The sequence below is a fragment of the Puntigrus tetrazona genome, chromosome 13 (genome assembly GCF_018831695.1).
Source record: "Puntigrus tetrazona isolate hp1 chromosome 13, ASM1883169v1, whole genome shotgun sequence".
NCBI classification, from domain to species: Eukaryota; Metazoa; Chordata; class Actinopteri; order Cypriniformes; family Cyprinidae; genus Puntigrus; species Puntigrus tetrazona.
The window spans coordinates 1,827,282-1,854,037 of NC_056711.1; the positions used below are offsets into that span (position 1 = coordinate 1,827,282).

At 42.9% G+C, this 26,756-nt stretch overlaps 3 protein-coding genes across 4 annotated transcripts; 1 reads left to right on the plus strand and 2 right to left on the minus strand.

Annotated features, from left to right (window-relative positions):
- Positions 1-801: 801 nt before the first annotated feature.
- Positions 802-12,384, minus strand: slc30a6 (solute carrier family 30 member 6). 2 transcript variants are annotated; one of them, XM_043255182.1, is made up of 15 exons: positions 12,158-12,384; positions 11,836-11,879; positions 11,527-11,613; positions 10,065-10,149; positions 6,610-6,652; positions 6,378-6,443; positions 5,344-5,424; positions 4,979-5,014; positions 3,545-3,639; positions 3,032-3,080; positions 2,791-2,910; positions 2,610-2,712; positions 1,907-1,954; positions 1,751-1,819; positions 802-1,450 (listed from the first exon to the last, which is right to left on the minus strand). In XM_043255182.1, the coding sequence occupies exons 1-15, from the start codon at positions 12,348-12,350 to the stop codon at positions 923-925; spliced, it is 1,647 nt and encodes a 548-aa protein (XP_043111117.1). In that variant the 5' UTR covers positions 12,351-12,384; the 3' UTR covers positions 802-922. The 2 variants fall into 2 exon arrangements, with proteins under 2 accessions (XP_043111117.1, XP_043111116.1); XM_043255181.1 differs by having other exon boundaries at positions 11,836-11,882.
- A 670-nt stretch (positions 12,385-13,054) lies between these two features.
- mpc1 (mitochondrial pyruvate carrier 1) lies at positions 13,055-14,601 on the plus strand. The gene is made up of 5 exons (XM_043255224.1): positions 13,055-13,258; positions 13,813-13,816; positions 13,905-14,001; positions 14,086-14,218; positions 14,311-14,601. Exons 1-5 carry the CDS (start codon positions 13,188-13,190, stop codon positions 14,333-14,335), a joined length of 330 nt encoding a protein of 109 aa, XP_043111159.1. The 5' UTR covers positions 13,055-13,187; the 3' UTR covers positions 14,336-14,601.
- A 424-nt stretch (positions 14,602-15,025) lies between these two features.
- On the minus strand, positions 15,026-25,692 carry chs1 (chitin synthase 1). The gene is made up of 19 exons (XM_043255132.1): positions 25,555-25,692; positions 24,382-24,517; positions 23,641-23,826; positions 22,004-23,100; positions 21,805-21,906; positions 21,483-21,647; positions 21,227-21,374; positions 21,054-21,119; positions 20,554-20,788; positions 19,973-20,173; positions 18,837-19,121; positions 18,390-18,569; positions 17,755-18,295; positions 17,534-17,673; positions 16,947-17,302; positions 16,075-16,185; positions 15,777-15,994; positions 15,484-15,550; positions 15,026-15,355 (listed from the first exon to the last, which is right to left on the minus strand). The coding sequence occupies exons 1-19, from the start codon at positions 25,599-25,601 to the stop codon at positions 15,287-15,289; spliced, it is 4,350 nt and encodes a 1,449-aa protein (XP_043111067.1). The 5' UTR covers positions 25,602-25,692; the 3' UTR covers positions 15,026-15,286.
- Between the last annotated feature and the right edge of the window lie 1,064 nt (positions 25,693-26,756).

Here is a 26,756-nt window from a genome sequence, read left to right on the forward strand (position 1 = left end):
TTGAGCCACTTTTAAGCAAAGACGTAGAAAGAAGCTTTTAAGGAGCTCTCTAACTATTCTTTAAAGACATGGGTCTGGTGTTTGGTCTGCCCAGTCTGATGTTCAATGCCGCTATTAGCACAAATAAACTCAACAAAACACTGATTAAACGTCTGTCTGTCTGGTTCTAGGAGGCGGTCTCCAACTGTCAACCTGAACTTCTTAATAAAGACATCTGCTGTAAAAGCATGTGAAGAAAAAGTAGATGTTTTTGAGTGTGCAGTAGAAGAGCACACAAGTGTTGGGACGTATTATGACGCAAGACAACGGTACCTCTACTGTAAACTGACCTGTCAATCATCCGGTCATATTAACATCCTCCACATTTCATCTCACTTCCTGCCATATTGAGAGAAAATGAGCTGATCTGCCAGTCTCAAGTCTTTCAGTAAGTCTGCTCATATTTTCTACATAAAAGAGTTAAATTAAATGTTTGTGAAAAGATCACACTGCTGTCGCAGATCAAATATAACATAACATTAAATGAATTTTTTTTTTTCAGGTTAAATGCTTATTATTAGTAACTCAAAATCCCTTTTCTAACCGACTGTGATGCACATCTGTGCACTTTCTACTTCTAGACTCAATCCTTCAACAAAGCACAAAGGATTGTGGGCAATATTAGCCATTACAGTGTCCCTAGATCCACACATCAAAAAATTGACCTACAATATTAGACCATCCTTTAAGGTTTAAAGGTTCATTATTATGATTTAAATTCTGGTCAGCAAAAAAACGTTAATAAAATAATGCGACGTCAGAGATGTCTGACAGAGGTTTAATACAAAGAAAGAAGACAGATAAACATCCATTCAAAATAAAAGTGTTGCTCTTGGTCCCGATAAAATAAATACTCAGGGTAGTGGTGAAGGGCGTGAAGGGCTCAGGGTCTCTGCTGTCCAGTGTGTGGCGGAGGCAGACCGCTGCCGTATCTGTGCGGCGCTGCATTCAGAGTCCTGTAGCCCTGGCCCCCGAAGCCCAGTCTCGCGGCGGGGCCCCCGGGGTTCAGCATGCTGGAGTAAGGAGACACGCCGCAGGAGAGGGCCGCGTTGAAGGGCCGGTGCTGATGCTGATGGGCCGTCTGAAACACCACGGGCTGGATGTGCTTCCCCGGCGTGTGGAAGGAGAACTCGGGCGGAGGGCTGCTGGGCTTGGCGGGCGTAGACGTGACCGGGTTGGAGTCGTCGAGCGGCTTGGGCCCCGCCGGAGGGAAGGCGGCCGCGGTCACGTACTCCGAGAGGCTGAGCGAGCCGGAGGGCAGGGTGCTGGAGGTCAGCGAGTGACGCGCCCAGTCGTCTTTGAAGATCTGGACGGTCAGCGTGGACACTAGCGTGTGCAGACGGTTGGTGACGTGAGCCAGAACCATCTGCTCGTCAGCGTCCCTGCGAATGCGTACGTGAACGGAGCCGGCCTGCGCAAAAACACAGCGAGTTAAACCCTATCTGAAGCCTCGTGAGTGTTTCACTGATCAGGCCTCTCATCTGTGAGCCCGGAGATATTAAGATATTGAAGTACAGATCATGTTCTATGAAGACACTGCACATTTCCTTCTGTAAATATATCAAAGCTTCATAGTTAGTGTACCACTAACCTTAGAGACACGTATAAAGTGTTTAGGGCCACTGCAGAACATCCAAGTTTGTACAAACCCAAAACCTGCGTCAGGGAACTAATCCTAGTACTCTTCAAACAAGAAAGAATATCTACACACCAAAGAGCCGAAGCCAATGGTCCAGAAGTGTTCGTTTCGGACTTCAAGAACTCCATCCAATGTGGACACCTGAAAAACATCAAGAACCAGGCAGATCTTGAGAGAGAACCAGCGACACAAGAACACGTTTGTAGATTGTGTGTGCTGTGGACCGACCTCTCGGAGCAGTTTGTCAAGCTGACCGATGACATGAGAGGGGGTGGTCTGCGGGAAAGAGAGAACAACCGTGATAGGACCGTTCCAGCCGATCATCTGACCACACACATGACTACAGACGCAACGATACGATCAATATCACGATAGCAAGTCTAAAACAAGTTCTAAAACAAAGCGCACATATCTTTTATGTTATGTTTTATATTCACGGCAGATGATTATAGCGTTTCACTAGATCTTTAAGACTCATTTAGCCTGTTTTCACTGAAACTGGAGTCCTCCTTCTCCATCTCATTATCTCGAAGTCTAGAAATGAGGAAAGACATTGTAATTTCCCTACTGTAAAGCAAAAGTAATATACCTATGAAAAATTTATTTAGATTTATTTAAAAGTGCAATTGTTTTAAAACACGTAGCTGCTGCTATGCATTGCTATTGTTATTATTCTAATTAATTCTATTTGTCTTCCTAAATCACCAGTGTGAATGTTACTGGGATAGTACACAAGAGCCCCCTTTAAAGTCAAGTCACTGACGTTTTCTGACTAGGTTTACTTAAGAAACATAAGCTGGAGCTTTTCATTTTCAACTCTCAAAGGGTGCTAGAAAAAAAGAATATAACTTTAAAATCTTCATTTAAAAAAAAGAAATATTGACGTGGTGAGACTGTGATTCCCTTCACATGACACAGCAGCCGGACGCACCTGCAGCAGCACCTTCCCGCTGTACACACTCATAGGGTACATGGTGCCAAAGGTCATGAGGGCGATGGCCACGGCAGACGCGGTGTCCATCGCATTATAGTTACTGCACAAAAACACAAGATCATCATGAGCCTCGGTCTGCTTGTGTGGCGTCATATTTAACAAAGAGTGGTCTCCTCACTTGATTTCGATGAGCATGTACGTGATGCCCAGAGCAAAAGCTCCAGCGAGGTTGATCAGCACGAACGGGTTCATTCTGGGCAGGAGAACGCTGCTGAGGGCTGGGATGAGTCCGCACAGGCTGCGCACACACCACACACACACACACACACACACACACACACACACACACACAGGCCATGCATCAGCGGCACTGAATAACTCAAAAGTGTAGATGGTTCAGAGTGAGAAGCATGCTCTACCTCCGGCTCAGATCAGCCACGTGCTCCTGAAGCCAGCTGGTGCTCGCAGCTAAACACAGAGAGACACGGATCAGACCGACAGTCTTCAGAAGTACAGGCTGACTCACTGGTCACGCAAAAAAGTATCTTCTCAGAAGCCAGTCCACTACATAGATCTACATTCATGTAATTTTGATTTAACTTCTGCGTGATGACTTTATGTAATTTCAGTGCTTATCTCCATTAATGTGATTTTAATATTGAAGGTAAATGTGTCCTGTATATCAAATCATTGTTTTTACTTCATTCATATCACTCCAGGAAAAAAGAGTTTGTGTGCAGTTGAGCAAATTTTCCAGTAAATGAAAAGCACAACATTATAGATCTTTAACGTTATTATGAGAAGCGTAAAAATATAGTTTTGTTCATTCTGAAGCTGTGTCCGGTTGGGGACTGGAACGCTGCAGGGTCACTGAACCGTACACATGAAGAGGCTCTTGGACTGGACCCCGCTGTCTGTGGAGAAGATCTTACCTTCAGACACGAACACGAAGGGCTTGTTCTTGACAGACAGTAGAGTCAAGAGATTAAAGAACAGAGCCACAAAAGTTCCCACCAGCAGACGCCCCCTAAAACACACACACACACACACACACACACACACACACACACACACACACACACACACACACACGAGTGAATCCTCTACTTAGTACACACAGATTCTAGCCTACATCTGGAAAACATGACCCAAATAAGAACTGTATATTGTCATCTGAACAAGTAACAATTCTGATCATTTTTAACTAAACCGCATCTTTAATTTTCTTGTAAAAACTGATAAAACTGATTAAAATCATGCCTCATTTCAATGACTAAAACAAGATACTTGTACTGCCTCCTATTTAATTAACCTAAATCAGCCATTTCGTTTGAGATGACTTAAGGGAGCTCTCTTGATCTCTTTAAGATTAGTTCAAAACTCACCCTCATGCTGCTCCAAACCCGTACGATAATAGTCTTCAGAAACACAAATGAAGATATTTTGATGACCCTCCATAGACAGCAACACAACTCAAATGATCCAGGTCTTAAATACATCAGCTACGAAAACAAAACAAAAATAAAACGGTAGAATCATTTCTGGATCATTTGAGCTGAGTTGCTGTCTGTAGAGCGTCAGAAAGCTCTCAGATTTCATCAAAAAATCCTCAAGTGTGTTCTGAAGATGATCGGAGGTCTTACGGGTTTGGAACAACATGAGGCTCAGCAATTAATGACAGAATTTGGATTTTGGGGTACAACCCTTTAAATGTATTCAGGTGAAATGGTTACTACGGACTTTGTAGCAATAGTTAAGGGAACACTTAAATAATTAGGAAGAATACTTAATGGCAGGTTCAAAAAGTTCCTTTAATGGGTGAAACCCAAGTTTAACTAAGGGTTCCTCTACATTACAACTAAGGGATTTCTCAGCTTAAGGGCTTTCATGCAACCAGGCCTGGACTTCAGATCTAAAGCCTTGAAAACACCAAGCATCTGTCGGGCGAGTTGTTTTTTCCACACTTTAAGGGGCAGTTTGTGTCATTATATGTTAAAGCGGTGCGAGTGAGACTGTGCTCCAGACGCAGCCGACGTAAGTTCTCTGTTTCTTCTGAGGATACAGGCAGCTCTTCTGATCTGGGCATGATGGTTACGACCCAACCACAACCTGGTATGAGCTTCAATCACCTTTAATGATGTTCCACTAATTCAGACCTCTCTCTACAATTTTGACAGTGATAACTCAAAAATGGGCAAGACGTACATCCCAAGTGAATACCATCGCTAATCCACTTTTAAATGGGACTTATGCCATGCTTTTTATCATTAGCCATGTTTCTGTGTGTGTGTGTGTGTGTGTGTGTGTAGAAGCTTGTAGGAGGCATATGGTGAAAGATCAGTATATTCAATGATCGCTGTACTCACGTGTGCACCTCGGGCTGCTCCACGAAACGCTCCACGCTGAGGAAGGAGGAAACACACAGTTAGCACACGGGCGCGCACACACACACACACACACACACACACACACACACACACAAACTATATCCCAGAACGATGGAGCACATCTAGAAGGTTATGCTGAATAATGGAGGGACTTTATAACATCATGTCAGTGCCTTTCCTCCAACACTACAATAAGGAGAAGCCAGCAGATGTGTGTGTGTGTGTGTGTGTGTGTGTGTGTGTGTGGATCAGCCCAATGTGAACGCGAGTCAGTCGGGTCACAGCATTCCCACAGCAGTGAAATATCGACAGGATCAAGTTCTGCAGAGACACACGGATCTCACCTTTCCTTCAGGATGAAGAGAGCGCCCAGCTGAACCAGCACAGTGGAGGCAAACACCGCCAGCACTTCAAAACGCTCGAAGCTGAGACCACAAAACACACGTCAACACAAACAGCCCACATCACACACACAGCTGCTTCAACACTGAGGCCCCGGGGCCAGACGGCCAGCGGGAATCTGATGGCCATCACATCGAACCTTGGAAAAGGGATTCTGGATTCGTATTAGATCTGGATTAAATGAAGCTTGTGTTGTTCAGAACATTTCGTGAGATTGGGATACTTTTGACCAAAATAATGGGATTATTGTGATCCCAGCAGAAGGGTGGATCTCAGGAATAAAACTCAACATCTGTAACACATATTACGTTTAAACTTTGTTTTTTTTTAATCACTGATTGTAAACTACATTGGCAAAGTCCTCAGAGACGGACCGGTAAGAAGTAGTTATTTGTGTAAAAGCAATGCAAAACTAGTATAAACAGACAAAAATCTGACTGCTGTAATCTTTGATGAATTTTACAAATTTTACAAGTTTTAATGGTCACTCCATCCCAAAATAAAAATTGTGGGATTAATTGCTTACCCACATGATGCTCAAAAACAAAGAAAATCTTAGTTTGTCTTCAGATCACAATCTAAGATACTTTGGATGAAAACGAAAGGCTTGCGACCGTCTCGCCGTCTCTCAAACAACTCCACTGTCAAGCTGCAGAGCGTCAAAGACGTCCTCGAGCTCCATCAGGGCTGCTGTGAAGCCACGTATGGAAAGAAAATCTAAGTATTTTTTTTTTCTTTGTGTACAAGAAGTATTCTCATAAAATTCAGATCGCAGCACCGACGGCAGACGAAGAGGTCCTTCACACGTCTCTGCAGCTTGACAGACCGTTTGGTCTGTTCTATTTAATGTTGTTAAAGCTGTGATAACTGTGTTAAGTTAGACCAACAGACTATGTTTTCATCTATGGTTTGATCACTGCTGTGTTAGTGAAAAAAAAAGAAGCACACTGATATTTGAAGCAGGACCGGTTCTTACCCAAAGGAGTACACCTGACTGGGCTTCTTCATGGTCACCCAGAAACTCAGCAGACAGGTGATCAGACTGTGAGGAACAAACACAGCAGACGCTGAACAAACACCGCGAGGACGCTCTCGAGCTGATTAAACACGCTGTCTTTATTGAGATGTGTGTGCTTCACTGGTGTGACAGACGAATCAGAAGACAACACCGCTGTACAAGCTTTTCATGAGCGACGGATGACCCTCACCTGAAGAGATCGAAGATGGTGAGGTACGTGTATGCCGTTAAAGCTGAAACAGAAGACAGATATGATTTTGAAAACAGCACTGTCACGCTGCCAACACATCTGAGAGAAAAAAGCATGTCATTTATATCCCATCGCTTCCTGGAGGATCAGAGCACAGAAGAACAACCTCATGGACTTGGGTTTGGTCACATGTAGGTGATACCTGAGGAACAGCGGGCTGATGAAGCTGTGACCGGACCAATATAACCACTGTAGGGCGTGATGCTGACATGCACATAGAAAAATTAAATATATGTCATCTATTTGTAGATTTAAATGATTACCAGTAGAGTAAACATACATCAACCATGTGCAGAAAATAAAAAATAATAATAATAACCTAATCAGTTGCAATTAATGCATAATACATGTTAAAATGTGTTTTAAAAAATATGGATGTGAATAAAGTGAGTATAACGATTTTAAAGTTCAGTTTAGAAGTACTGTATTGGTACTGATAGTAATAATAGTGTAGAAAACAAATGAATTACAGCTCAAAGAAATCTATCTGGTTTCACTTTATTGTGATGGTCTCTTATGAACGCTCTGTTGACATTAAGAAACATGTACCTACATGCCAACTAACCTCCGTTAGAGTGTTAGTAGAGTATTAGTAGACTGGTACGGTTGGGGTTAGAGTAAGTTGACATGTTCTTGAAAAGCCTGAAGTCGATGTCTGCTGGGAGATCATTACAATAAAGAGAAAATAATCATAAGGTAATAATCACACAGTCTACTTTAAGTTAGATGTCGGTGCAAAGTTACTTATAGTTAAAGTTTATAAGGGACCATCAAAACAAAGTGTTACCATCCACCCATCCATCTATCTATGTGTAAGTGTGTGTGTGTGTTATACATTATATTATACACACACACACACACACACACACACACACACACAAAGCATTGAGGCCTTCCACACAGCCCAAAAAGCCAACCCTGAAATCCTACAGGACTAAAAGAAACCTATGCGACGGCTGAAAGTAAAGACCGATGAAGCATGAATAAATCCCAGAGCTGGGCCTCAGAAGACACACATCTTGTAGCACAGTGTGCAGATTAAGGTGACTTGTGTATGTTTACAGACCTAATCAATGAAGAAGAGGAGGAGATGAAGACGCGGTGGTAAACCAAGCCAGGATCTTTAGCTGAATATTTAATAACATCTACAGGCCAGAGCATCAAAACACATCTGATCGTCCTCGAACCCTGACCTTCAGCCGTCTCACTGCAGGCCTCGTGGGAGCTCGGCCCCATTAAAGCACTCAGCGGCGAGCGCTTATCCGAAACACAAGCGAAGCGCTCAGGAGCCTGCAGCAGCCCGCGGTCGCAGCGGCCCCCGGCGAGTATCGGCTTTCTCTGCGAGCTGGTACTTTCGGTAAAGAAGATTTGCAAACTGCAGCGCTCAGCTGTCATCGAGTTCTGGAACACGTATCGAGCGGCTCGGCTCGGGTGTCTGTCAACGCGGCACATTAAAATAACAATAGATAGCTCCAGATGTAAACTAAAAGCTTTATTGACAAACTACAAACTAACACCTGGCGGGAAAACGGAAACCGGTGGGAGGAAGTAAACCGAGACTGCTGCTCCTGCAAGAAATAGCGGCCGAGCAGCGCGATAAAAACATCCTGCCCCACGATCACATCAAACCCCGACGCTCTCACACCAGCCACCGCTGAGCGGCACGGCCAGCCCTCACAAACATCACAGGATCCCAGAGACTTCAACATCCTGTACATGACCACATGTCCTTGTCAACCTTCACTACGTATCGCATTACAGATGAGCTGATTGTGAAATATAAGATTTAGAAGTTCTATCAGAAAGAAGCTCCAAACAAACATGTGGCTGGATTGCGATGCGAGGAAGTGTTAGAGATTATGGACTCTACAGTACTTGAGTTAAAAAGCTCTCGGTGCTGGATTAGTTTGATCTTCTGTCTTCTCCAGATGCTGACCGATGGAGTGCGGTGGATTAGGCTCGTGTTTTAATCAGATGTTATTCTGACGGCACCCATTCACTGAAGAGCAGACGTTTCTCCAGACCCGATGAAGACACACACTCCTCCTGATCTTCAGTTTTGTGAGCTGCTCCTCTAAACCACGACAGCTTGTGCTGCTCTGTCCCAGCGGACAATAAAGATGTCACATGACTTCAGACTTGACCTGATTTGTTTCTTATTGTGTATTTGAGCAATCTTTGGCTAATTCAGGATTGAAGCGAGAGAACTGCTTCTCTCGAAACACACACACACGGCCAAGCTCACGATCCTCTACATTAATCATCATTTTCTGGTTCCTTTCTCTCCCAACTTTAAGACGGAGTTTGATCCTGAAAGGAGTGTCTGCCGTCTGTGGGACAGAGGAGCTCTGAAGGTGCTTCTTACATGCAGTGGCCATCGATGTTAAGATCGGTTTTACTGGAGAGCTCAATACATGAGTATCACGTTCCCCTGCTCAAGACACAGCGGTGCGCAGTGATACTTCACACACACGCACCACATACACACACACACACACACACACACACACACACACACACACACACACACACGTCTGCGCGCACGCACATGTACGTCTGCTCACACATGCATACACACAGGCGCACAAACACACACGTCTGCACACACACACACAAACACTTCAGCAAATAAACTTAAAAAGCATCACAGCCAGCAACAAGCAGTGCATTCCAGTAATTTTAGCATATTTCAGCAAATATAGTCATAAATGTATTAAACTATAAGAATAATAGTGCAGTATGTCATTTGTTTTAGTTTTATATATATTTTTTTAATTGTGTTTCTAACTTTTCTGGATTTTATGTTTTATGATTTGACACAAATTTGTAATCAAAAAGTGTGGTAATCAAATAAATGCATATTCAACTATTTAAATCATCTTTTGAAAGGTAACCAAATATATTTTTAATAATTCCATTCATTTTGGGGCAAAGTCCTGCACAACAGAGATGATAAAACATGGATAAAACATTATTTTTATAATCGTATTTTACTATAGAACACTTTTAGCGTAGCTTAGCATAGATCATTGGATCTGATTAGACCGTTAGCATCTTACTGAATAAAGAACAAAATTGTGATATTTTTCCGATAAATTGAATGAATTAAAACTTGACTCTTCTGTGGTTCTATCATGTACTAAGACCGGCGGAAATGACAAGTTGTGGTTTTCTAGGCTGATATCTCGTTCAGGCGTGATAATCCAGGAAGTTTGCTGCTGTGTCATGAGCAGCCCTACACTGACTCAATCTTCTGTGTGTGGCACACAATTCATCAGCTGTGCGCTCAGACTTCTACCATCATCATCAATGTTCATTCAGTCAGCTCGGTCAGGTTAAAGAGCTGATCTCGGTGGCCTGGGGCATGCTGGGTAATGTGTGCTGAGGGAGCTCACCCATGCTGTTGGTGGAGCTGCACCACATCAGAAGACAGGCGGTGCAGACGAGATTCAAGACGCCGAACAGAAGAATCCTCCAGGACTGAAACACACACACCAACAGTGATCAGCAGTGAGTGTGTGTGTGTGGTGTGAGTGTGGTGAAAGAGTGTGTGCGAGTGTGTGTGTGAGAGTGTGTGTGTGTGTGTGAAAGAGTGTGTGTGAGAGTGTGTGTGTGTGTGTGTGTGTGTGTGTGTGTGTGTGTGTGTGAGTGTGGTGAAAGAGTGTGTGTGTGAGTGTGTGTGTGTGAGTGTGTGTGTGTGTGTGTGTGTGAGTGTGTGCGAGAGTGTGTGTGTGAGAGTGTGTGTGTGTGTGTGAGTGTGTGTGTGTGTGTGTGTGTGAGTGTGTGTGTGTGTGTGTGTGAGAGTGTGTGTGTGTGTGTGTGTGAGTGTGTGTGTGTGTGTGTGTGTGTGTGTGTGTGAGAGTGTGTGTGTGTGTGTGTGTGAGAGTGTGTGTGTGTGTGCGTGTGAGAGAGTGTGTGTGTGTGCGTGTGTGCGTGTGTGTGTGTGTGCGTGTGAGAGAGTGTGTGTGTGTGTGAGAGAGTGTGTGTGTGTGTGAGAGAGTGTGTGTGTGTGTGTGAGAGAGTGTGTGTGAGTGTGAGAGTGTGTGTGTGTGTGTGTGTGAGTGTGTGTGTGTGTGTGTGTGAGAGAGTGTGTGTGTGTGGTGTGAGTGTGGTGAGAGAGAGTGTGTGTGTGAGAGAGTGTGCGAGTGTGTGTGAGTGTGAGAGTGTGTGGGAGAGTGCGTGTGTGCGAGAGTGTGCGAGAGAGAGTGTGTGTGAGTGTGCGTGTGTGTGCGTGTGTGCGTGTGTGAGAGAGTGTGTGAGTGTGTGAGTGTGTGTGAGAGAGTGTGTGAGTGTGAGAGTGTGTGAGTGTGTGTGAGAGAGTGTGTGAGTGTGAGAGAGTGTGCGAGTGTGTGTGAGTGTGAGAGTGTGTGAGAGTGTGCGTGTGTGTGAGTGTGTGAGTCTGAGTGTGCGTGTGTGTTACTGTGTGTGTTACTGTGTGTGTGTGTGAGTGTGTGTGTGTGAGTGTGTGTGGGCCTCAGAGCCGAGAGAAAGCCCCTGAAACAGTGACCCCTGCTGTCAGAGAACACTTCAGTAATGTTGGGAATCCTTTAAATACTAAAGATTCTGATTCTTGGTGATGATTCTCAGTTTGAACTCCAGTGTGGTTAAAAAATGAAGTCAAACATTTACACATCAAACACAACTTTTGAATACAGGAAGAAACATCTGCCACAAAATCTGGACTTGATTTAAAGATGTTTGTGTGTAAGACATATTCTCTCACGATTCTTAAGAAACTAAACCAAATCTCAAAGACTCTGCTGCACACACAGGAACTGACAGGAAGAACTGAAACCAGCGTCTGATCCTGAGAACAGAGCTCCTGATATTGAAGGTGTTGTTTGGTTCCTGACTCACGCGTCTGTCAGACGTCACCACGCTGAACTCCTGAGCAAGCTTCCCCAGCACGGAGCGGTGAGCTTTACGGAAGGGATGAATCGTCCCCTGCGGCCATGGACAGAAAACAGCATTACCCACAATCCTTAGAGCCAGAGATCACGATCAATGAGCTCAGAAAGAAACGCTCAGGGAAGAAAGTGTGTAAACTAGTAATCCAAAGTTTAGGGTCAGCACGATTTACAAACACTATTAATACGGACGTGTTTCAATTGATCAAAAGAGTAACTGGTGTCGTGTGTCGACCTGAGCTTCAGGTGAGAGTCTTACCAGGACATACGTGTCTGTCTCGTGCTTCTTTCTGTGCACTGGAGCTTCTGAACAAGAAAACACTGTTACTGACACACCACAGACAGTGTGTGTGTGTGTGTGTGTGTGTGTGAGAGTGTGTGTGTGAGAGAGAGTGTGTGTGTGAGAGATTGTGTCTCTCTCTCTGTGTGTGTGTGAGTGTGAGAGAGTGTGTGTGTGTGTGTGTGTGTGTGTCTGTGTGCCTCTCTCTGTGTGTGTGTGTGAGTGTGAGTGAGTGTGTATGTGAGTGTGTGTGTGTGAGGGAGTGAGTGTCAGTGTCTCTCTCTCTCTCTCTCTCTCTCACCCGAGTCCTTGATGCTGATCACGTCCAGCGCCACCATGTCAGGTTTATCTGAGGGCGACACTTTCCTCTCGGTGACTCCAGACGGCACTACATCGGGTTTGTTGCTGAGTTTTCTGCTGTAATAATCAGAAACATGACTGTGGTATGGATTACTGTGAGCCATCACAGACGTGGACGAGCCGTCCAGCGCCATCTTTACTTCCGCCCGACGTCACACGTCACGACCTCACCACGTGTTTTACGACAGCCAATGACGAGGCAGAGTTTCTGTTGTTGTTGTTGTTTTTTCCGTAAACGTGAAAACTTTCATAAAGTAAAGCTAGTAAAGTGAATTTCTAGTGATATTGCTGTTGTTGATAAAAATAATAGTAATAATAATTCTATATATACCAAATGAACAGTATAAGTTACTCTAAAATCGTTATATTTGAGGTGCACTTCAAACTTAGTCTTTTTGTTTAACAAACAAATAAAAATGAATAAGATGTGCGTATGAAAACAATAAAAAGTGGCATTACTTTCAGTCTCCACACACTTCAAATCAACGATTTCCTGTTTGACGCCGAACGATCTTAAATGATACTTCTCCAGGAGATCTTAAAAGTCTCTCTTCAGTTGACATCTTAAAATAGTGATCTCCAAAAACCAATGGGTGAAAGAACACAAGAAATCGGACAAATCATTCTAAGACGATTATTATTTTTTCCTTTGCATTTATTCTTCCCAGTTTAAGACAAAAATATAAATTCGCTTTTTCGTATATCTACCATTTTCTTTTCCAAGTTCTGAGCAAACACTCATTGACACGTAATTAAAATGATCCAAATTTAGTTTTCAGTACTTTGAGGACTTCGAATTTGCCAGGAGTGCATGTTTACGCCGGAAGTGAGGTCATCGCGGCGGCAGCGCAGCGCGCGTGCGTGACTCTGTCCTCTAGTTGACGTCGCGTAGCTGCAGCAGCGAGTCGTGTTTACTGTTAACTTCGCGCCAGCTCACTTCTCTTCGTCGTTGTGTCATCTCCTGACGGACCATGGCCGGGACCCTGGCGCGCAAAGCCGTGGATCATCTCCGCAGCAAAGAGTTCAGAGATTACCTCATGAGGTGAGTAACGAGTCAAACAGTGTGTGTGTGTGTGTGTGTGTGTGTGTGTGTGTGTGTGTGTGTGTGTGTGTGTGTGTGTGTGTTAGAACAGCTCGCTGTCGTGTGAGTCTTATATGAATATGTCAGTTTTACACACACCTCTGATGTGAAGGACACTGCTGCAGTACCGCCGAGAGCCGGAGCGCGGCGCCGCGGGGTCAGAGGTCACCGAACCGCTCTCAGAAACATAAACATTGGACAGCGGAGCTTTCTGACCTCATTGGCAGATATTTTACTTGTTTTAAGCCAAACCAACATAATATATTCATTTTTAAAGTGAACAAGACATGTCTGAAGTCATTTAACTCTGAAGTCAAAATGATCTTGATTCAATCATTTTTAGATAGTTGTACTAGAAATCAAGACGAAAAATAAGAGTTCTATTTAGTTCTATTTAGTCCATCTTCTATGGAGTGTGTTTGGATCCGATTGAGAATGTGCTTGTTTTAACGCTATCTTTGTGATGATGTTTTCTCCTCGTGACGCTCCTCCTGCGTGATCTTCCTTCGCCTCAGCACAGTAAGTCCTCAGCGTTTCGTACAGATCCCACTCTTTGGCGTGATCTCAGCCCGTGTGCAGCAGTTACAGGCATGCCGTGTTATTGCAGCATTTCTGGGGTCCGGTGGCGAACTGGGGCCTGCCCATCGCCGCCATCAGTGACATGAAGAAGAGTCCAGAGATCATCAGCGGCAGAATGACCTTCGGTACGTGACGGAGCAGCAGCTTGTGCAACCGCCTGTTACTGTGAGGTCAAAGGTGAACGGGCCGTTTTCCCTCTTGTTTTCCAGCTCTCACCTGCTACTCGCTGCTCTTCATGCGCTTCGCCTACAAGGTCCAGCCCAGAAACTGGCTTCTGTTCGCCTGCCACTTCACCAACGAAGCCGCTCAGCTCGTCCAGGGCAGCAGACTCATCAAATACAAGTAAGAGCTTTCACACCGCCTCCTGATGTTCTCACTCATTTCAGGCTAGTCTGACTGCGTTATTTCTGTCTGTTTGTCACTGTCTTCCTCAGCATGGAGAAGAAGATGGCCAAATAACGGATTACGTGCTCAGACGTCACGGTCATGTTTAGTACTGCAACATCTCATCTGTTTTAACACAATAAATAATCATTCGGAAACTTAGGTGATTGGTTTTATGCTGTTTTCTCTCTGTTACACATTTAACATTTTAAGCCTTATGACACCGCTTGGAAGGTTATGGTTTTTATGTAATGTAGAAATATTTGATTAATTTATTTCCGTGCTTAATGCGATCAGTAGTTATGTTGGTGAATATGGAGAAAATAAAACATGTAATAATGCTTTTGCTTTTTATGACTATATCTGTCTGTATATCTCTCTCTGTCTATCTGTTCTTCGCACAAAGCTATCAGAGACCTTCAGAAGACGTTACGTCACATTCCTCTGGTTGTCATAATGGAGATAATTCAATTCATGCAGAAAATGGCCAGACATTGTAAAATGGTGTTCTGTGGAGTAAAGGCATAGGGCTGAAAGAATAAACAACGTCCAGTAAACTAAAACTGTCTGCACTACAAACCAGTGTGTTTATAACTGAGAGAACACATTCAAATACATAAGAGGCATCCATTTATAACATCGAGCAGCAAAAGAACGGGTTTCTGCAGCTAAAAATGGCTGGACGCGGATGAGATAGGATCCCATAGGATCTACAAACGGCGGCAGGTCAGAAGAAAGGTGCTTAAAGAAACAAACTAGCCCTACTTTGTTTCAGAATATTTAATATTTGACAAACTAATACAATAACACAGAAATAAGTAGCTTGTGTGATCAAACGATAATGCATTGTTCAAAGAGTACATACAAAAAACATGACTGTTATTCAGTGCAAACATCTACAGTAAACAAGTCCGAGCTCCAGGTCCCCGGTGTGTGGTTTAATCTGGCTTCGTTTTCATTTTCCTGCATGAGAGATCATCGAGTTCAACTGTAACTTCACTAACTAGGAGAGATAGAATCAGCGTCTCATAAGTCGTCTGCAGTGATGGTAAGATTTATGGGGTTCCCCAGGACCAGTCCCTCATCTTCATCCTCCTGTAAGGAAAACAACATTGTTAAAACAATGTGCTAATCCAGGGTTAACTCAATGGAAGAATCACTTCGCGCTTCATATGCGGCCTGAACGGTGGATAAATGGCAGCACAAAAAGCACAGTTACTCACCTCATCTCTTTCTTTGTAGTCTTTCTCTGTGCTTCTGTACGATACCACGTGGATGAGGGTGTATACTCTGCAATGGGAAACAAGAGGGCTTTACATCTTACAATTTTTTTTATGCTTTTTTAAAGAAAACTCTTAGGCTCATCAAGTATATATTGGATTAAAACCCATTCTGTGAAATATTACTGCCATTTATATGATTTTTTTTCTTCGATTAAAGTTTATTCAAAATACAGGTTTTGAACAGCGTTGTATATAACAGACTGATAGTTCAGGAAGCGTGATGCGTGTTTTACCTGTGGTAAAGCATAGCCAAGAACTGGATGATGAGCAGAATGGCGAATGACAGCAGAAACATCAGACTCAAAGGCTCCACTCTCAAGGGATCTGGTGCTAGAGTTCCGTTAGGATAGTACTTTGGAATATTGATGCTAAGAACCTCAGTGCCAATGGCCTGAAGGAAGAACGTTGCTACAATCCATAGGACATTAATTATGAAGTACAAAAACACTGCCTGCAAAACAAAGGATAGTTCTTATTCAGTATGCTGACTTGCGGGCCAGGAGCGATGAAGTATTTGCTTGCCAAACTTACCTTGTTCCGTAGCGACTTCAGCTCCCGTGTCACTTCCTCGAGATGAGCTTTGGTATCTTGTATGGGTAGTAGGTAACGCTCTATCAGTTTATTCCAGAAATCGTGTTCATCCTGGCAAAACAGGAAACGTATAATGTGGCTACACATAAAAGACTGCAGTTTACCAGTTAATTTAGCCAAATGCATTACTTATCTATGAAAAATCTGCTAAATCTCTCTTATCCCAACATGATTGACCTAAATCAATGTGCATTAATTGTCAATGTTGGGACTCAGTATCAGCACATACTCAATACGAGTTGGACTCGGAGCGACCCGGACAAGGGGCACAAAATGCCTGATCCGGACAGACTTGTTTTGAATGTACGAACAGGATTTGACATGTTTAAACATGTTCTTTGATCTACTCCCTTGCTGTTCCTGGACTAAGTTCCCTATCAGTCATTTGAGGTTACGGCATGTCAAACATCGGTTTTAGCTCCAATAATAATTAAGCACACCTGAACAATTTAATCCATGTCTTCAGGATTACAAAAACTCCATCATTGTTCCTGGTGGAACACCCCAACTCCAATATTTTTGATCTCCTCCTAATTAAACACACCTGAATCAACTCAACAGCTCATCAAAAGTGACTCCCAATATCTCAAAAGGATGTTCAGACAAGCAAAACATCCAGAATGAGTACTATTGGGGTACCAGGAACAGCACTGGAAAATACACTAAAAAAGCCAAAGACAGGCACTTTGGCACATTGGAGCTAATCTCTGTAAAGTGGCTCTTGAGGGCCAGAGTTGTCAAGTCCGGTTTTTAGAGCTAGTTTATGGTAAGTAGGAGTTACTTGTGTAAATGACCCATCCATAAATCGTTACCTCCGATAGTTTCTCCACCTGTGGAGCCACAAGGGTTCTTTCGATTGCCCTCTTGACACGCCGCTCCAGGCGCAGCGCTCCGGTCTCGATGCGGTTGGTCTTCACGATGCGCCTGGCAGCTTCGTTCAGAGCATACTGGAGTTCCTCCAGCTGACTCACACTCAAGACATCCTCAGGACCCACTTTGTCCCTCAGCTCCTCGTTCAGGGTGTCGCTGAGAATCAGCACCAGTTCATCGCAAACGTCCTCATGGTTCCTGTTTCTCAGTGTGTAGCGGATCTGCTCCTGAAGGTTTCTCTTCAGATTTGCATACGTCAGTTTCTTCAGGAACTCTTTCTTCACTGGCTCCACCCAGTCTGTCCATTTGAATAAGAGCAACGTAAACAATAATTCAGTGTGCAGACTACACTCAGAATAGGGTACATTTGAGAAGTTTATGCAGTTTTAATCAGGTATTCTTGTTCCATTACTTATCTGAGACACCTGCTTAGTTCATAGAACTTTGTACTGACGAGATAATCATGAATCACTTATGCTAGAGAAGAGAGATACCTGAAGGAATAGATTGAAAAGATGTCATCTCTTACCACTCTCAGGCACAACTTCTCTTGTCTCTAGAGTATCGTAATCACTGTAAGTATAATCATCATCATCGTCATCATCGTCATCGTAGTCTGTGTCATCATTAAAAGGGTCTGCTTTTTTCTCATAGCTTTTGGAACTCCCACTGTAAGCAATAGTTGGGGAAATATAAGAACTTTTCAGCCAGACTGCAAATGTAATTCTAAGACCATGATGTAGTATTTACCTTTTTTCAGAGCAACTGTCTTTTTCATCATTGTCCTTGTTGAGATTCTCTTTGGAATTATCCTTCTTACGAGGCATCTCCTCGTAGTCAAGGATGTGTTTGTTCGCATCTAAACTGTCCTGGACTTCTTGAGCGCTCTGAGTCTTTGGCTCTTCTGGCTCAGTTTTGGCAGCAGGTGTGTTTGGATTGACAGCTTGCTGGATTTGTTGAAGAACTTGATTTTCGGTCTCTTGAGTGACTTGGATTTTCACATCCCAACAGCACATTCTGCAGTCGCGATTGCACACAACACCCACATGCTTTTTCTGTTCCTTCGCCTTGTTGGATTCCCGAGTGCCCCAAGAGACAATGTGCATGTTGACAAGGGAATATATGGTGAGGAGGAGATATCCACTGGGAATGCAGATGAAGTACATCAGACCATAGATAATCAAAGTGCACTCTTGAGGGTGAAGAACGGCTGTCACCATGTAAAGGATCGCACCAGACACCAGGAAGAGTCCAGTAGGAGTGATAAATGTTCCTTGCTTAACCATGTCACCTAAAATAAGGCATCCGATGAAATGGAATATCATCATGTGTGTTTTTAACACACTAACAAAATATATATTTTTAAAACAATTAGCAATGATTACCAATAATGGAAAAGAAGGATGCAGTCATCAGGAAAGCATATATGACACTGAGAATGGCAGCAATTGTGATTTGGAAGTTGGGTTTGGCCACAAAACATATGAGCATGTAAACAGCTGGAGGTATGACAGCAATTATTATGGAAAGAGTGCCTTCAATTCCAAACACAAATTGGAAAGCTCCTAAAATAGAAAAAAAGAGAAAATTAGCAGTTGCCATACATTTATATATTCACAGTATTTTTAACCAGGTCATACTAGCCAAAGTAGTTCAAGTTGGTAAACCAAGCTTTGTCTTGCATATTAACCAGCTCAAACAGGTCTCTACCAGACTGAACATTACAAAAAACCTAAACAAGTTGACCCGGTCAGTCTCAGCGCCATTTGAACTAACATTTCCAGCAGGACAAACCTCCATAATATGTCTTTACCCATTCTATGAATATTTACCTGCTACCATGAGGGTGACAGAGGCAGGTCCCAGGATGGAGGAAGCCACAGTGAAGATCTGATATAAGATGTAGAGGATGGATATGGAGGTGTTTCTCTTGACCGTGTCTTTCCCGCTGTGGAGCAGGTCGAGAGTGTTGGCCAGTGTTGAAGGACCCCATCGACGCCTCTGGTTGTAAAACTCTTTGAACTCTTGCGGTGAGTTGGTGAAAGCATCTGAAGCAGCGTTATACTCCACCCGCCAGCCCTGCTGCAGGAGAAGAGTGCACAGCCAACGGTCCTCACCTAAATATGAGTGGATGAATATCATGATGAATTGGGGGAGCATGCACATCCTAATACAACCTGAGTTCAACCTGTTCCTATGTCAACATATATTTCGTCATTTTAATCCAAAAGTTTTGTTTTGACCATATCTCTACACCTAAACCTAACCTTACCCATAAGTAATGCCTAAAATGATAGATGAATGACACTGATGTACAAGCACCAAACACTGATTGTAAACATCATTAAAACTATAAGATGGTTCTTCAAATCTGATAATCTGATAAATCTGTTAATCACAGTAATGTTCCAGAGTCAACAAAGATGTTTACCCAGGAACACGTCACACGTAGCTAAATCAGCTTCTGTCACCAAGAGCAGCTTAAATGACCACCTGCTTGGGGTGCACCAGACATGCTTTTTGAGGTGTTAAATAGTGGTGCAAATAAATTTTGTGTCTGAAAGGGAAACCCCTGCATGTTCAATAACATCAGGCGCAAAAATAACTCTGTCGACGCCTTTTCATGACTAATAAATAAATAAATGCATCTTTAGTAAATTCTAAAAACATTATTTTAAAAGATGGTTTGAGCTGACACAAACTGTTGTTAAATAGGGCCTTAAACTTGGTTTAGCTATTTAGCCCTACTGCAGTAGGGTACATGTTTTTACAAGCACTGCAGTACTAGACATGACAAGTGTCAGTACATACCAGGAAAATGTTAATCATATGTACTGTATGTCTCATTGGATGACAAGATAGTAAAGACAGTAAAGATAAAGATAATGTAACTGCAAGTTATTTATTAAGCGTAGACTTCTAGTGGATGGTTAGCGTGCTAGAGAGATGCTATAGAAACAGGGTTTACCTTGGTCATACTGCACATACTCAGAGGCTCGTGTGGCTTTGGTGGTGTATCGCTTCAGGACGTTGTCGTCCATCAGTGCAGATCCTCTGAACAGACTGAAACAGCCTGGACTGCACAGAACTGAGCCGAACACGTGCTCTGCCGTCTTCTGAAGCCAGTGACCCACTGCGTACTCGAACTTCTGATACCACACCATTGGGCCTGAAACATGGGGACGAGAATCCGAGCGCTGTTATCATATTGTAAATACTGGCTGTTGTTTGTCATTGAGATTATCATTCTGATCATCTTGATGGCTCTTTCTAGTATGCAGTGTTATTGTAAAACTACAGTGATAGCCTGGAAGCGTTAAGTGGACTTTGTATGGTGAACAGCATTTGAATAGCAGGTCTATAAAAGGGTGCATCATTATCTGCTGTAGAATCCAGATTACAGCCTCTTTCTTCCATTAAGTCATGTACATGATTTTTATGCAACACTGTTATGAAATTTGACATACTACGTTCCCTATAAGTTTTTTCAAAAGATGAAAATTTCTCTTCTTTTGTTCGATTTTCTGTCTGAACACAGATGAGTTTTACCCATTCCGGTGGGATGGATGCGTCCACAGGCTGCGCCCACGTTGTCGTACATTCTCAGACGATCGACGAGCAGTATCAGAGCGGCGGGGTGGAAGTCAGTGTCTCCGTCCAAAGCCATGATATATGTGTTGTCGTCAGAAATGTGCCTCCTCTTGCTGTCATTGTCATAAGAAGGTAGCAAATAACTCTCGCCATCTAATGATATGAGACTGGCACGACATGGGTTGTTTTGTCTCTGTAAGAACACACATCATCAGAAACAGTTACCTTCAGCCATATGTGCTTACTGGGTCATCTTTGCGTCCCCTTGTCCCTACTTTAATTTAAGTGTTTGGGACCTTTTTTCGTACATGTTTGATTGCTTTAGAGCAGTGTGATTTATGCACATGGCCCAAGGAGTGTGAGGGTTTGAGTTAGTAAACCAGTATATGAGCAATAGCTTTATCCAACATCAAAAGTGACCAATGAAAACGGGAAAATCAAACAGAGCGTAAACTTACTATTATTTTCTGAGGGTTTTTGACATTGTATCCTTTCCAGCCAAGCAGGTAATACAGGTACATGATCTAAAAATGCACACATGCTCAGTCAGATTCAGGCAAAGGTTTAAAATGAACAGTGTTGCAAAGACCAGATTCATTTTCATACTAAGGAATATAATTTTGACGTTCACCTGTGACCATCTCTTTTTGTTTCGAATCAGCTGTTTATCTTTAAGGTGGATGTAAAGCATGTTTCCCTCTGGCATGACAAACACAAGACGACCACCATAAGGTGTTTCAATGATGGAAACCTCATCGGGCTCCTTATTTGTAAATACCCTTGAAGACAAAAACTGTGAATTTTAGTTTACAGTTGGTTGTGGAATGTAGAGTTTATTATTAACATCGGCCTGTTTGCTGATCACGTACACAAAACCTTTGCCTTACCTGTACACCTCCATGACTACTTGTATAAGGTCACAAACATATGTGTTGACAAGCTTTTTCTCTGTGTCTTTTTCTAACATGAAGCCATCGTCAACATAAATATGGCACTCAAAGTCAAAGCAGTCCTTGTGTTCCTCCTTCGGATCCCCTCGGTATCTGTCCAATCTGAAATCAACAGACAAATGAATGAAGAACTGGAGCTGGTTCTTTAAAACCCCTGAGGTGAAGAAAAGCCTTAGCGATCATTTACAGTTAGTTGCTTAAAGAGTTTCAGTCAGCTGGACTTTGAGCAAAAATACATCTGTAATCACTGTACACATACCGGAACATTGAAGTCATGATTTTCAGCATCTCATCATACGTTTCATGCCACATTGTTGCACAAAGGTAAATGACACAGTCTTCCACTTGATCGTTACCACTACTGAACGACAGAAGAAGGAAAAGAAACAGTTAGATTTAGACTAGCTTGTACTGAATTATTTGTATCATTTCACATACATCATGATTCTTATACGTACCTCTCCTTGTTTGCCGTACGAACCGTTTTCATTTTCGTGTTCAGCAGCATAGAGAGGTCAATGAAGGCGGATTCATACAGGCGGCGTACGAAAAGCTGGGACGTGCGTTCGATCCTCTGCACTCTGATTTTCCACACGTAATACGTGCACGAGACCAGACCGAGCCACATGCAGACGCCCTCCAGCGCCAACATGGAGAAAGGCCACATGGCGTTCGGGTTGTTGAGTGACGTTTTGCAGATGCTATAAGACATTTCCAGCATCACGACCGGGGTGGTGTTGACGTTTTTGAGAGCTTCAAGCTCATGACAGAATGTCCAGAAAGGAGTTTTAACTGTGAAATTTTCATTGACGACATATAAGGCAGCAGTTTGTGACGAAGGGACCAAACTCTCAGCCTGCGTTAAGAACAGTATAATGCCCAGGATTAGCGTTGCGGGACCAGTTAAGGACACGGGCAGAGCAAACGCGAACGTCATCGAGTGGATCTTGCAGGCTACGACTCCGAACCAGTGGCAGGCAGCAGAGCAGAACGCCTGCAGGAAAAACAGCCCGAGGCCTATCTCTACCGTGCCTTTACTGGCTTTGGTGAAAGCATCCCAGTTAATGCGAGCATCGCTTTCAACAATCACGCAGTAATACAGAAAGTACACCCCCAAAGTCAGTGCTATTCGAATGAGGCTGGTGAACAGATAAACGGCGTCTCGGAAAGTGTCCAGTTCGCTGAGCATTTCCTGAATGTTAGTGCTGGCCTGAAAAGGGTTCTCCCACCAGTTCAGAGAAATCAGCAGCGTCGCAAAAATCGCAATGCCTACATAAATGTAGCAACCATCTACTTGTCCTGGCACAAAAGAGGACTCCCTCACGTAGTAGTCGACCACCAGCAGAACGTAGCCGCTGAGCACTAGGATGAGGGAGCATATGGGGTAGAGGATCATCCATCCCTGCGTCTGCAAGCGGAAGATGATTTGAAACACGGCTGAAAGGATGCAGATGCCGCCGGGGATGCACAGGTTTGTCAAAACGTCAAGCTTAGGCATCACAATGAGCACCAGGATCGCGGTCCCGATGGCCACCAGACTCTCGATCCCACACATCTGCAGAAACATTGACGACAATTTCAACACATTCGAAATCAGTTCATCCGTGCATGAAGTACAGGAGTACAGCTCCTCTGCCATCACTTTATCATTATTATATAGCAGCATGAACAACAACATCCTACACGAAATGATGTCTAACCTGCTGGAAAATCCAAATAAATTCATCCTGGCTTTGTATAGGTTTCAAAGCTGGTCATTCATGCTCTTTGGTTGATTAACTGGACAACCGATTCCCAGAGTATCTAAGTGCAGTGTGAACTCACATTTTAGTTTTATTATTTTTATTGGTGCTTTAAAGGAAGACCTGAAGACCTTCAGTTCAGCTCCAACATAATTCAATCAATCAATCATTTTTATTTATATAGCGCTTTTACCAACACAGGTTGCATCAAAGCACTGAATAATTACTCTTTTCATTCCTCATTACCTACTTAAAAACCCACGTTTTAGGAACTGTTGGACTTGTGCGTGCGTTTTCTATGTAATATTGGTGAACGGGGTGTTTTTGTGTTAATCTGCATCAGGTTAACTCACGATTCCCAGTGTCCTTGGGTTAGGGGCCACATAGCTCTTGAAGACACACTTCCACAGAGACTTCAGGAACATCAGCACGTTTGGCATCACTAGCACACACATCAGCATCAGCGTGTAAAACTGCTTGTCCACATTGTTTCTTAAAGACACTGGACTGGTCAGAGTGATCAAAACCAGCAGAGAGCCCTACAATACAAAAATGCCTTTGAGCATTACACGTAATCATCTATGAATCACACAAACATGAAAATTTCAAGGTCACCCAGTAAACTTTTTAGTTTCATTATATAACTTTACGTGTTACCTTAATAATAATAATTATTATTATTATTCTACTGAAAAAAGCTTAGAAAATGCCATCTTCATGGCCCAGATACACATAAAAGTTCCTTTTTATCACATTCAGAGTCCAATTGTGTTATATTTTTGAAGTGAATAAAGTTCACTTGGCTTTTCCCCAGCCTGCCTTCAGCAAGTCCTTCTTAATATTTGGTCAGTTAAGAACGGTACACTTTACAACAACATTAATGCCTAAACTAAGACGATGATAAAAGACAAATCAAAGACTGAAATCATTCAATGACTGACTCAAACATACTCCTAAGCACGAGGTGTTGGTCAATTCCCATCAATGTACACGTCGTCATGGAGACACACAATCAGTCTCTGAGTAAACAGTAACGGGTGGTGGTGCAATCATCATCTATAAATATTTATGAGCGTGTAATAGTTATGATTCACCTTGCTCACGACGCCGCTAGCCAACACGAGCAGGCCCACGATAACGGCCACCAAGCTCTGCAGGATTCGGAACAGCGTTCTCTTCTTCTCTTTTTCGGCTCCGATCGGGTTCAGCTGGAAGGGGTCCCAGGTGTCCCTGCGCAGACAGTCGTTGTGAACGATCTAAACACCACGAGTGTGTTCTCCTCATGAGGAAATGTGCAACCCATTATAAAACAACAGCTCTGACAGGATCGTGCAGATCCTTCACCGATCATTATTACTGCTGACTATCAAATCAAGAATAGATGCCAGTATAAACATTTGCTCGCTGAAATGACATAATAAAACGGTTTTGTCCATAATGTAGTAAACATTTTATAACCATTTTATAAGGCTCTTGAAGTCAGACACAGGCAGTCACTCCACAGCTTTTCTTAACAACATAAATGTACGATATGACAGTTTCATGCTGTGTTGCTTAACACAATCATTTATCTAAAGTGAGAATGACACACCACTCACGCGTCTCATTTCCAGATTGTATAGCAGTAGATAGATATTTATATGAACGTAGCTACTCGGTTTGGAGAATTTAAGAGGTAATTAAACATATAAAGACAAGCCAAAAGGACTGTTATTACTATTGTCATATTACATCAATATTATTTTACTTAGTAGCATATTACTGTATATATGGTCTGTAAAGACACACACACATGCAAACACACATACAGGTAACGTCTATAATGTTAATAACCATTAGGAGATACTTGATTCAAGGGTAAGATCAGGTAGAAATAACAATTACAGGTTACCTTTTTAACAGATACTGGTAACCTAGAAAAGTGCTTCATGGCACTCAAAATAAAATTAGTTTTCATTACTGAATGAAGTTCCACGGGTAAGATCAGGTGTAAAAAACGTTTTAATGCAACAGCTACAGGTTACAGCGCACACGTAAAGTCATATATTTAATTTATTACTCCTAAGTACTGATGACCCTTTCCTAGTGAAGCTTTAATGCGGCTGTGTCGTACTCAACTGATGAAATGAAACATTTTATCAATAAATAATAATTAAAAATATAAAATCTTTTAAATCTGTTTATATTAATGAGGTACTTTGTGGAGTTTATCCTTCAAATACAAGCCCAGCAGTGATCTTTTAAAGAGTATACTGATGAGTCTTCACCTGTGACGGCCCTCTCTCTTTCGTCCTCGCTGCTTCAGTTCCTCCATGTCCAAACGCTGAAGATTACTCCATGAAGCGCTGCTGGCTTCTGTCGTGATTACCAGACAGAGCTGACTTAAATCTCATCTTCAGTTATCAGCACGCTCTCGGCCATAAAAGAGTTCAAAGATTCATCCCAGCTCAGCATCCTTATTGCATCTCTGATGGGAAAACATATTTATGACTCGGACCAAAGTTCAGTCATGCATGTTCAAATATATAGCTTTAAACGTGTTATAAATATTGAAGGGAAGCAGTTTCACGTTTTATTTTCTTTCAGGACCTTTTTAACCTGGAAACCCCAAAAATGTTCACGTGATGGATGTGCCACTCATTATATACCATACTGCTTCGATTACAGAATTACACGCATTTTCTTCAAGAAATGATTGGCTTGCTCTGCTCCTCGCGTGCAGATAAGTGCTGCTCAACTCTCATTGGGAACGCTGTTTATTTTGTATATACTGCCCTGGGTTCAAGGGCGGAGATCAGCAGAGAGTTTTATAACTAATACATGCTTCTGAAGAGACTAAAACAATGACGCAGGACAGTTTATTACACAGTAAATAACCCAGAGAATAGATAAAGATATCCTCTTATAAAACAAATACCTGTAGATTCAGATTTCTTATGTAATCGTCACAAGACCTCAACAGCTCGTCTCTTTGATCAAGTCCTCTTTCTTCAGCAGCACACCACCTTCATCATGAGCGAGCCGGGGATGGTGTGAGGTGGGGACCGTGATCATGAAGCGTGTGTTAGTGTGTGGGACTGTGCCTCTCTTCTTCAGTGCTTGTTTTATGGCTAAATGCTCAGGGATTGAACTGGCAGCTGGTCACAGATCAACCACAGATCTTATTACTGAACATCTTCCTCATCTCCAGGTTCTCAGAAGGCAGTCTGGAGAATGTCTACACCATCAGAAGACACAGAGGCAGACTGTGGTGAGAAGCTCATAGAGCTGTGCCAGACTCTCATCCTCACTCTCCACGATCACGTAGGTTCTCCCAGAAAGTGGAAGAGCCATCAGCATCTCCTCATTGTCAGAGTCTCACGGTTAAAGTCGATTTTTCAAAAGCAAAATATGAAATGTCATTCGAGCTGAGTTAAAGCTGGCAGGTGGATGGCTTGAGGAGCTCTTCACAGACCTGCTGACGGTTCTT

Bases quoted from the DNA above. Each gene is read 5' to 3' on its own strand.
- chs1 (XM_043255132.1), bottom strand. From the start codon at position 25,601: ATGGAGGAACTGAAGCAGCGAGGACGAAAGAGAGAGGGCCGTCACAG. The intron at 21,375-21,482 runs GTAAGGCAAAGG...TTTGTCTTCAAG, and splicing joins GTAGTCATGGAGGTGTACAG to GGTATTTACAAATAAGGAGC. The intron at 18,296-18,389 runs GTAATCATTGCT...GCCTTATTTTAG, and splicing joins ATCCTTCTTTTCCATTATTG to GTGACATGGTTAAGCAAGGA.
- mpc1 (XM_043255224.1), top strand. From the start codon at position 13,188: ATGGCCGGGACCCTGGCGCGCAAAGCCGTGGATCATCTCCGCAGCAAA. The intron at 14,002-14,085 runs GTACGTGACGGA...CTTGTTTTCCAG, and splicing joins CAGCGGCAGAATGACCTTCG to CTCTCACCTGCTACTCGCTG. The intron at 14,219-14,310 runs GTAAGAGCTTTC...TGTCTTCCTCAG, and splicing joins AGCAGACTCATCAAATACAA to CATGGAGAAGAAGATGGCCA.
- slc30a6 (XM_043255181.1), bottom strand. From the start codon at position 12,350: ATGGCGCTGGACGGCTCGTCCACGTCTGTGATGGCTCACAGTAATCCA. The intron at 2,713-2,790 runs GTGAGGAGACCA...GTTTTTGTGCAG, and splicing joins TACATGCTCATCGAAATCAA to TAACTATAATGCGATGGACA. The intron at 1,451-1,750 runs GTGTGTAGATAT...GTTTTTGCGCAG, and splicing joins CCATTGGCTTCGGCTCTTTG to GCCGGCTCCGTTCACGTACG.